At 34.2% G+C, this 10,375-nt stretch overlaps 3 protein-coding genes across 11 annotated transcripts in view; 2 read left to right on the top strand and 1 right to left on the bottom strand.

Moving 5' to 3' along the window:
• LOC114946098 (uncharacterized) overlaps positions 1-10,375 on the bottom strand; it is a 77,755-nt gene that overhangs the window by 12,038 nt on the left and 55,342 nt on the right. For 4 of the 8 annotated variants that reach the window (XM_085485343.1, XM_085485344.1, XM_085485345.1 and 1 more), the window contains 4 exons: positions 8,524-8,681; positions 4,648-4,937; positions 3,112-3,448; positions 2,238-2,459 (listed from right to left, as the gene is read on the bottom strand). In XM_085485343.1, the coding sequence (XP_085341469.1) occupies positions 2,290-2,459; positions 3,112-3,283 (342 nt within the window). In that variant the 5' untranslated portion in view covers positions 3,284-3,448; positions 4,648-4,937; positions 8,524-8,681 and the 3' untranslated portion in view covers positions 2,238-2,289. Of the gene's footprint in view, positions 1-2,237; positions 2,460-3,111; positions 3,449-4,647; positions 4,938-8,523; positions 9,644-10,237; positions 10,367-10,375 lie in introns of those variants that run through there. The other 4 variants (XM_085485348.1, XM_085485347.1, XM_085485350.1 and 1 more) reach the window with 4 other exon arrangements.
• LOC114946095 (uncharacterized) lies at positions 2,184-7,379 on the top strand. Of its 2 annotated transcripts, none has more exons than XM_085485340.1 (4): positions 2,184-2,704; positions 3,801-4,338; positions 6,268-6,612; positions 6,912-6,997. In XM_085485340.1, the coding sequence occupies exons 1-4, from the start codon at positions 2,630-2,632 to the stop codon at positions 6,923-6,925; spliced, it is 972 nt and encodes a 323-aa protein (XP_085341466.1). In that variant the 5' UTR covers positions 2,184-2,629; the 3' UTR covers positions 6,926-6,997. The 2 variants fall into 2 exon arrangements, with proteins under 2 accessions (XP_085341466.1, XP_029178360.2); XM_029322527.2 differs by having other exon boundaries at positions 2,186-2,704; positions 6,268-6,616; positions 6,912-7,379.
• On the top strand, positions 8,115-10,046 carry IFT43 (intraflagellar transport 43). The gene is made up of 6 exons (XM_029322536.2): positions 8,115-8,379; positions 8,517-8,695; positions 8,851-8,877; positions 8,946-8,986; positions 9,119-9,191; positions 9,325-10,046. The coding sequence occupies exons 1-6, from the start codon at positions 8,341-8,343 to the stop codon at positions 9,545-9,547; spliced, it is 582 nt and encodes a 193-aa protein (XP_029178369.1). The 5' UTR covers positions 8,115-8,340; the 3' UTR covers positions 9,548-10,046.

The following is a 10,375-nucleotide window of genomic DNA, read 5'->3' as shown; positions in this document are numbered from 1 at the left end:
ATACGGGATCATGTCTTTCGACGTCTCTTTTCGTGTGCGAAACCGGGACGATTTATAAGGACAGGAGTAAGTAGTTGGCAGCAACAGCATTCGTCGGCGAATTTGGCGCCGCCGGAATTGCAATAACGCAGTCGCGGAATGCAGAATCGCGGCTAATCGGTCTTTCCTCGTATCATCACGGACATATACAATATATACATATATATATATATATATATATATATATATATATATATATATATATATATATATTAGTAAAAGCTGGCACAGCGATGATCGTTTCGCGTCTCAATGCATATATATTTAAGAAGAATGCACGCGAGAATGTATTGTGTATATTTTAGTAACGTTCTCAAATCCTTTTTATTAACGTCATAATCGGCCTTGAGATCTCCGAGATTGAGTGCAACAAACGCGCCGTCTTGATCCCTCGATTGAATAATCGTCTCGCGGTGGTCGTCGCGCAATCTCGTAGAATTGAACGAGATTGCGGCTGATTACGTGAACTCGTCCGACAAATTCGTTCATTTGTGACTTTGTCTCCCCTTTCACCCCGCAGGCTTGTTTCCCGCCATGACCTCCTTCGTTTTTAGCGCACGTGCCATCCTACAGGTCTCGTTACTCAGTCATCTAATTTTATATTTATCTATTTTCCGTTTTGTTTGATTCTTGTTTTTTTTTAACGCACAGAAACATCAATTCTCGTTATTTTTTTTCCTGAAAATTATATCAACAAAAAAAAAATACATTAAACTTTCAAAATTATAATAAAAAAAGCAATGTTGCTCCAAAACAGATCTAACAATCTCTTTCATTTTCTTCTCTAATATAAAATTGTATCTCGATATTATATAAAAAAGGTAACTCATCACAGAGGTGTAACAATGATATAATACTTGGTGCTACCTTTTCGCATTCGAATATCGACGTCATATTTATAGCATTACTACGTCTTACATTCGATACGCGGATATCGCTATAAAGTGTCCATATTTCGTCCTGATAATAGCGCCAAGTTCACCACGCGACACGCAAATTTGCATATCGTTCCGCACGACACCCCGAGCTCGTTCGCGTGCCGCTATAATGCATTCCGCTCGTGCATCCTGGGGCTATATTTAATCCGCGGTGGGTGTATTTTCGAATCTGCCCGACTAAAAATAGCCGGAACGCGTTTCGCTGCATTCCGCCGTTGTTGTATTTAGACCCCCACGCGTCGTGATATATAAATATACGGCAAAAAATCTCATTACCGAAAAGAGAAGAGAGGGGAGGAAAAGGTTGGAAGGGATGAACGCGGAAAGATTCGACAAACGAGGACAAAGAAAAAATGTGGATGCAGAGAGAGAGAGAGAGAGAGAGAGAGAGAGAGAGAGAGAGAGAGAGAGCCGTATTTTCGATCCCCTTCATCTTTTGACTAGATTAAGGATGCTGTCTTTTTACTTTTTACTTAAAATTGATTGCTTTCTTATTACGTCATGAATTTGACGTATTTATGAAAAGTCAAGATATTTAACGAGATCACAGAACTAATCATTTTTAAGAGAAAGATAATCGAGAAAAATTTATTATATCGCTATGTCGATAGGACGAACAAGAAGCGAAAAACTTAATGAATAAATAGAAGTCCTTTGAAATTGTAAAAATTGGGCTTTAAACTTGAAAAATAATCAATTGTTGATGACAAGAAAAACAATAGGAAATAAAAGAGAAAAAAATAAAAGGATAGACAAAAAGAACAGTCGCTTATATACAAAGAACAGATATCCTTAAACCTTTCAAACAGGTATTCGAGAAGAAGAAAGAAAAGTAAAGCGAGGGAAAAACGTACAGACCGGAAAGGGAAAACTGAAATAGTCTTAGGCCTGCTATACAGTTGTGTGCATTAATGGTGTACGTTTGCAAGTCTCCCTGCAATATTAAAAAAAAATTATCTCTCTTACAAAGTTAATTGCGCTAATTGATTCAAAGTATTTGGTGAAAATACAGAAAGGAAGAATTCACACATGGAAAATCATTATCTCGCAAGCGCAGATGAAACGGACACCGTTAATGCACGCGACTGTACCATAGCGCACAACAACTCGATGGTGTGTTCTGTCATCCCGGGCAAACTACCTCTCTCTCTCTCTCCCTCTGTCCACCGCTGGCTATTATAGTGAGACAGACTCTTCACCGGTTCACAACTATGCACATAGTGGTAGGCCTTTGAACGGTGCACGCCGCCGTACGCCTACCTTTTCCCCCCTTAGGATCTTCTCTCGACCCTTCAGCCTCTTCGTTCTTTTGCTATATCGTCCGTTTTACATCACGCGTCATCAGTGCTCTCGCCTCCCTACGTCCCGTACGGTGCTCTTCGTATTCGGCGCGCGAGGAATGCGGCGGTAAACAAACGCGGACGTCGACTCCCGAGATCGTCAACAAACACACCGCCAGGAAGACGGACAAAAGGGAAGTACCTTCAATGAAGAAAAAATACGTAAACATACAGCGATAATCGACTGATTTGTCGTGTAATATTTAGTATCGATCGTGTGTTGTGTGATACGACAGTAAGAAGTAAATCGAGGAACGAGTGTCTAAAAAGAGGAATGCTGTGGTCCCGAAAATCGGATTCTGTATCGACAAAATGAGAGAGTTGCGTACAATTTGCCTCATGGCAATTTTTTCCTTCGTTTTAACGATTGCGTATAATGAGAATCAAGTAAGTACTCGAACTAGTTACTTCCGCAAAGATTATCAAAAGTAACAATGAAATAAAAACAAGTGCTAATAAATTTTGTATTTGATTCATACGAAACCCTTTCTTAACGGAGTTAAGTCACCTTGCGTAATCTTCTTTAACAGTTGCTCGTTGTATTAATTTGGCTACTCTCCCGTTTTGATTCAATATTTCCAATCTGTACATATGATTCTTTTCTTTTTAAATCGTACTAATTAATAGCGATTTTTGGACAAAAATCGAGAAATTTCAAATTTTATATCTTGTTTCCGTCATTATCATATTAGACAATGTTAATATTTTTTATTTTAATACAAAATTGCGTCAATCTTGAAGACGTATTTAATTTTTTTTTTAATTTAATATTATGCAACAAAGATTTCTCTTACCGTTGTCTCTTTTTCTAACATTTTCCTCGACGAATTCGAAAATTCGTCTCGCTACTGGCGAACAAATGGCTACGCCATTGACGGGAAACGATCTTGCGGCGTGCCGTTTCTCAGAAATAAACTTCTCTCCCCCGCTCAGGAATCGTCGTCCCTTTTCTTTCCCCGCTGCCATCTCTCGTTCTATCGTATGCTCCAAACGCCGGCGTTCTTTGATGTTGTCGCGATCGTTTCAGCCTTTTACGTATCGCGTAGTCACGCCGGTCATCGGTCTCTTTTCTTTGATGAATTGTCTCTTAGTACGCGGATTCGAACGGATGTATTTCCGATTGACCTACGTCTATACAGATAAAGAAAATGAGTCAGAAAATATTCCATATCGTATTAACAATATTTGTCAATGTAATCTAATTTGAATGATCGAAGAACATTCTTCGCGAAATTCGGGAAAATCATGAAATCATATTGTGCATTGTGAGAGTTTACGCAAGAATAAATAATTGTCTTTCGATATTATATGCATAGATACAAAGATATTTTCAAAAAAAATGTACTATGAAACTTTAAGTAGATCTACTTTTCGTTTCCTGTAATTTTCAGCTCACAGATTTTGTACTCTCGTTTTCAGCAACATAATTATATAATCGAGATGTCTAAATTTAATTTTAAATTTAATTCCTTCTGCTTTTCAGATAGAAAAATCTAATAGAATACGAAATATCGGACGTAAAGCAGACGGAATAAAAAATCCGAGACGATTATTTGATTCATCGTCTAAACCTGTGTTTAAATTACCTGAAAAAGACGAGAAATTTCATTCTATACAGACCAGATATCGTCGAAGCAATCAAAATTTAAACACGGAATCAACCACTTTAACAAAAGAAAAAGACAACGAGGAAACTACGTTCGTCTCTGAATCTCCTGGACTAATCGATCTTTCCGGCCACACCATGCCGGATATTGATAGTGATGTATATTTTCGAAGTCGGACAACTAGAAGCGACAACACAGACATTGATGATACAAACATCGAGCCGCTGGACGATGAGCCTCACGAAAGTCTAAACATTCTTCTAAACAGGTTGTTCGAAGCATTGCAAAACGATTCCTCGAAGAACAATTGTAATGTACATAATGGAACGAATTCTATCAGTAACATGGGCAACGACGAAGATCGTTGTCAGAAATGGCTGGACAACAGAGAAAAAATTGAACAAGCTTTCCCGGGTAAAAACTTTATATGCTCGCGCAAACTCTTATTAAAATTATATATATATAAAAGGAAGGTATCACGATACCAGGTTAATAATTAGACTTACAATTAATTAAAACAGAATAAAAAATAACAAAAACCAGCAAATATATGTACTATATTTGTATATTAAAAATAAGATATCTCGAAAATTATGCATTCCCGAAAATTTTGTCAAAAGAAAGAGATGCTTATTTTTTAACAAAGAATAGTAGTACCAGTTTATATTACTCTATCTATATAAGTTACCTGATGTAATAGTATATATGAATATGAATGTGTACCTACTAGTTGCCAAGGGAGTAGGTCGATCTTGTCGTACAATATAAATATACATATCCGGACTGACGATGTGCTGACGCTGGAGCCGTCAACAGTCTTCTTTTCTTGTAATAACAGTACTACATCGATATTTTCGCTGTCCTGCGCCGCGTTTGTAAACATGCCGCTGCGGATCATTGCTCACATCGCGCTACTGGAATTTCTTCCGCCGATTTCTATCCCAGATCATATCATCATAAAAGATGGCATTGGGATATCGGCAAGGATATGCTGGTAGTTCGTCCAATGGATCCTGTGGAATACAAATGGTATAGTTATATTTTTAGAAATTTGTATTGTTATATCAGGTATCCTATATAAATAGAGTAATATGAACTGATACTATAGTAGTTCCCAGAAGGGATTACTATAATAAATTAATACAATTGTCGCTCGTATATTGAAAACAAAGTGATAAATATAAGGCCAACTTATCGAGCTGAATATTCGAGATGTTCAGTCAACTACCATTTATTACATGTATAAATTATAAAACTACAGTCATTATATTAAAACTAACGCAAATTACAATCATTCTATAAACGTTTCGACCGCACGCGGTCTTCTTCAGTATAATTATTGAAATATAAGAATTATATTTCAATAATTATACTGAAGAAGACCGCGTGCGGTCGAAACGTTTATAGAATGATTGTAATTTGCGTTAGTTTTAATATAATGACTGTAGTTTTATAATTTATACATGTAATAAATGGTAGTTGACTGAACATCTCGAATATTCAGCTCGATAAGTTGGCCTTATATTTATCACTTTGATTACTATAATGTTGCGTAAAGAAACTCGGAGTTGAAATAGTTGACGAGGGACCTCTAGTATATACGATCGGATTTTCTTCAGTTGAGTCCAAGTTTTTAACACAGTCAGTACATTATAGAAGTGTACTTTTATTTTTTTACCCTCGTTATGGAAATGCAGAGGATCGTCGAGCAGCGTTACGCAATTAAATTTTGCGTGAAACTTGGGAAAACAGCTTCAGAAAAAATGTTGACGACAGTATATGGGGAAGTTGCATTATCGTCAACTTAAGTTTTTAACGGCTTCATTTCCATCTAGACTGATGACAAAGTAGCTTTGTCATACGCTGTCAACCGCTGTCTTCAACATCTTTAGCATTCTTTTATTCGTTCATGATGAGAGTGAAAAACAAGGGTGCACATCCATAACGTATCGACTGTTCGAAAGATTTGGACTCGACTAAGGAGAATTCGACCGTATCCCTCTTCAACTATCTCGACCTTGAGTTTCCTCATGCAGCTCTCCTAGAGAGTATAAAAAGTCTTATTATTACTTTTGGGACACATCATGTATATATGTATAAGTAAGGTATCGCGATATTAGATTAATATTAAACTTACAATTAATTATAATAGAATTACTAAATAAAAAATAATAAAAACAGCAAATATGTATTATATTTATATATTAAAAATGAGATATCTCGATGTTTTTTTTATAAGAAATATGGTATAATACCAGTTTATATTACTCTATATAAGATACCTGATATAATATAAATTAAAAAAAATGTATTTATAGATATCATTTTGAATATATTCTGCAGGGTCCATCAACGAGCTGCCAGCATGTCCTTGTCGATATCCCAACGACATCTTTTACGACGATATGATTTGGGATAAGAATCGGCGGAAGAAATTCCGGTGGCGCGATGCGAGCAATGATCCGCAGAAGCACGTCTACAAACGCGGCGCTTCTTACTGCGTGCGATCCTTACCGGCGCAGGGCAGTGAAAATATCGGTGCGCAGCATTGTTGTTACGATGAAGAAAGAAAACTGTTGACACGCGGCTCCGGCGCCGGCACCCCGTACATCGTCAGTCCGGAGATGTCGTTTATGCTGCACGACAAGATCGACCTGCACCCTTGGCGGCTTTGTAAGGGTGACTTTAGTAGGTATGCATTCATCTATTCATATTCCTGTATACTATTATATCAGATATCCTACACATACATAGAGTAATATAAATAATAAATCTTATTTTCTTATCTTATTTTTAACATACAGTATTGCTTTTTTTGTTATTTCTTATAATTCTTTTATAATTAATTGTAAGTTTAATATTAATCTAGTATCGTGATATCTATATATTCATATACACATTCAGTGTTGCATGATGCCAGATATTCTTATTCTACAAATTAGAATCGAGGGTGTAAAAATAATATACATATTTTTGTTATTATATAGATACAATAAAGTAAGAGTACCAAATAACGAAAATGAATGCAAAGTAAATCCGGATGATGAGGAATATGAATATCAAGTGGAAAGTGCGAAAAATTATTGAGATACAGTATTGTCGCCATCATACCAAAAAAAAGAAATAGCAAACACAATATTAATCAGTTCACTGGTAAATCAAAAATAAATATTTTGTGATAAAACTGATGAGAGCAAATAATGTTTTGACTCCAGATTCATAATCATTGGTTCAAATCATTCATTGGATGTATCAAGTTTTATACAAATCCATTAGTAAAGCTATTCATAGCATTCATATATATTTCTTATATGGACTAAAAAAGTGTTACAATTGAGAATGACTCATCTAGCTCAGATAAGAATCATTACCAGTGAACTGGTTAAAAGCGTGACTTTCATTTTAACTGTTCATTGTACACAGAGCAATATAATAAATTTTAATTTATTTTCCTATTTATTTTCCTCTGAATACTATATATGTAATTTTACATTAATAAATCACATTAGAAAAATTGTTTAGAAATACTATGCACTGCATAAAAGTTATTTTTATTTTATGACAATGAATATTATCAAGTTATTCTTTTTTCCTAATAGAATAAAAAAAAAACAAATAAAAATGAGTCAACATCGCATGGTATTCCTAAGTAGTCATTCATCTAAATATTAATCATTGCTTGATTTTAATAAAATAACTGGTACTTTCATGTGCTATAGAAATTGATTTGTATTATTGATCGTTATGAGATGATTGTAGCATGTATTTACTTTTACTTATATAAAATTGCTTAAGACATCAAATAAATAATCTCAAACATAGCAAATGGAAAGAAATCAAACTTCAAAATTGTTTGATCTTATATGAATAAGCTGAATCAAACACGAATTCGATTAATAAATTATTTTGTGCATTGTTTGTTGCTCTTAATAGGCTTTTTTTTTAAATAAACATCATATAACAGAAACTGACCTCTCGAATTCGGACTATGTCCATTAAAATAAAGCTGAATAAAAAGAAAACAAGGCAAAAACTTTCTTTTCAACTGCAACAAATCCGATGATTCGATTATCATGTTTATTAGACTGACAATTCAATGAAAAAATTCTCAGGAACTTTTTTGAAAACGTTTTGGAAACGAAACAGATACATAAAACATGCAGCTAGGTTTTCGCCATATTTGTTTTTATGACGTAAAGACAAATGGCTCCCAAGTGCAAGTGCACGAAAAAAGTACAGTTCGTAAAATTGTCATGGTTACCGCTTGCAAACATATGGTATATAACAGCTGTCAGTTGTCACATACACTTGTTACATACATTGACATAAATCGTGAAAATCGTAAAATCTAAACAAAAACATATGTGATACATAGTGTACAGTGCACATTGGAAAAAAATTTATACAAATTCTAAAATGGACTGGGCTGGCGAACTCGAGGTCACTTCTAAGAAGGTTAATTTCTCTTAAGCACACTAATGAAAAAATCGATTATCTAAAATTTTGATAGTTGATAAAATAATTCTAAAGAATTCTTTGATGGGAAGACTATTACAAGATTTGAGTAAAAAAATATATCAATCAATTTCCAGTTGATACCTCGCTTAGGTAGACGCGCAGGTCAGAACTTGCAGGAAGAGAATAAATCCGACGATGATCCTCTCGAGAGTCCAATTTCCTTGTCATCTGGAAAGTCTGTACCCATGCAAAGACCGATAGTTCCACCTCGTACTAGGAAAACCGGTTGGGGTGATGAACTGAAAAGTGGCAAGTGAGTTTAGATCGCAATTACAAAGTAGAATTTATAGACATGTAAAAATAAACAACCATATATGATACAAATGCTAATAATAAAACATGAATAAACTAAAATAAATATATTATTTTGAGTATGATAAGTTAATAAATGTTCTTTTCATTGTCTAGATCAAGGACATCAAATATTATTGAACAGTGAGTATATAAGACCATAAGATTAAAAATGAAAGAACCGTAGTCACTGACAGATCACTATTCTTTAGAGAGCGTTTTCCAGCTATCGAGAAGGAAGACCAAGAAGATGGTAAATTAATTTAAAATTTATAGTTTTAAATTATCTATAATTTTTCTATAAAAAATAATCAGCAGAAAAATTATGAAAAATTTAAATATTTTGTCTCTATTTCTTCTACATTATTAAATTTTGTATTTGTAGATATTCCTGTTATACCTGATTTAGATGAAATTCAAGAAGATAATATTTCATCTGATATTGCAAGTGCTCCTACGTAAGTATTTTTATTAAAATCTTGTAATATGCATAAAACTTAAATTAATTTATTTCAATAAAGAAAAGAAAGGCATTTTTTTATCAAGACATAGTTTGTGAGATTACAAACTAAACTGAAATATAATTTTCAGAATCAATGCAAATAGAGTGACTGCGTACGAGGAATTGGATACTGATCTGGTGAAAAATGCAGCATTTACATCATTGGACGGTGTCAGTCTTTCTCTTCTCGCAGAGAAACTATACAATGAAAATTTGGTGAAAGAATCCGATAAAGTTTGGAACTGGAATCTTCTTTTCACCCAAATTTCTTCTGAGATTAATAATGAAACACAGGAAAATATTAAAACTTAAATAAGTTGAAAAATTATATGTTATTGAATTGTTTTTATACTATGAGACAAATTAAAATTTTATATATAAGGAATGAAGAATATTTTAAATATTCTCAATTTTGTTTTTCAATATATAAAAATTCAATAAGAGCATCCAATTATATAATCCGTAACCTAACTTTTTAAAGTATGTGTATAGATATTTTGCATTATTTTCGAGACAGTTTATCAATAATCATATAAGATATAAATTAGAAGTGAAAAAAAATACAAAAATGGCGAACCGCGATCTGCGGTGCCTGTATATGGAAGCGACAAATTACCTCGTGTCTGAACCTATTCGATTGCCCCCCAATTTGGAAATCGCGGGTACCGAGGAGCGACAGGAAACTCGACCGTGCAGGCGTGCAAATCCGAGGTCGTAAACGAGCCACGAAGATGCATGCGCAATCGGGAATTTCTGCACAGAGAAGCTACATAAAGCTTACGGACGTGATAACACCCACTGATCAGATCTGCCATGTGATAGAAAAATTTCTACGTTAGCGATCAATGTTCAGTGGTGCAACCACTAGCACACGCTTCCATCAAAAAGGAGCCGGGAGATTATATTTAACTAACTGACACAATAATTTGCACATGCGGGAAAGCCATCAGTTCTTCTCATCATTGTAATAATTCTATTTCGACGAAATATTATTTCACGCACCTTTGTAATCAATTTTGAAAATAATATCTAATAAATTTTAATTCATTATAATTCATAAGAATTCCGCAATTTAATTAAAATGTTTAATATCCAAATAAATGTTAAAGTAAAATCCATCTAGTGGTGATTTTATCGTAC

This window comes from Nylanderia fulva, unplaced genomic scaffold (genome assembly GCF_048542155.1).
Source record: "Nylanderia fulva isolate GAGA-0341 unplaced genomic scaffold, ASM4854215v1 Scaffold36, whole genome shotgun sequence".
NCBI classification, from domain to species: domain Eukaryota; kingdom Metazoa; phylum Arthropoda; class Insecta; order Hymenoptera; family Formicidae; genus Nylanderia; species Nylanderia fulva.
Note: the sequence above shows the minus strand (reverse complement) of the source record. Positions and strands in the feature narration are given on the sequence as shown.

Coding starts and splice junctions, on each gene's coding strand:
- LOC114946095 (XM_029322527.2), top strand. CDS start 2,630: ATGAGAGAGTTGCGTACAATTTGCCTCATGGCAATTTTTTCCTTCGTT. Junction 4,339..6,267: donor AATTGAACAAGCTTTCCCGG/GTAAAAACTTTA, acceptor TATATTCTGCAG/GGTCCATCAACGAGCTGCCA. Junction 6,617..6,911: donor TGTAAGGGTGACTTTAGTAG/GTATGCATTCAT, acceptor GTTATTATATAG/ATACAATAAAGTAAGAGTAC.
- IFT43 (XM_029322536.2), top strand. CDS start 8,341: ATGGACTGGGCTGGCGAACTCGAGGTCACTTCTAAGAAG. Junction 8,696..8,850: donor GATGAACTGAAAAGTGGCAA/GTGAGTTTAGAT, acceptor TTCATTGTCTAG/ATCAAGGACATCAAATATTA. Junction 9,192..9,324: donor GATATTGCAAGTGCTCCTAC/GTAAGTATTTTT, acceptor TATAATTTTCAG/AATCAATGCAAATAGAGTGA.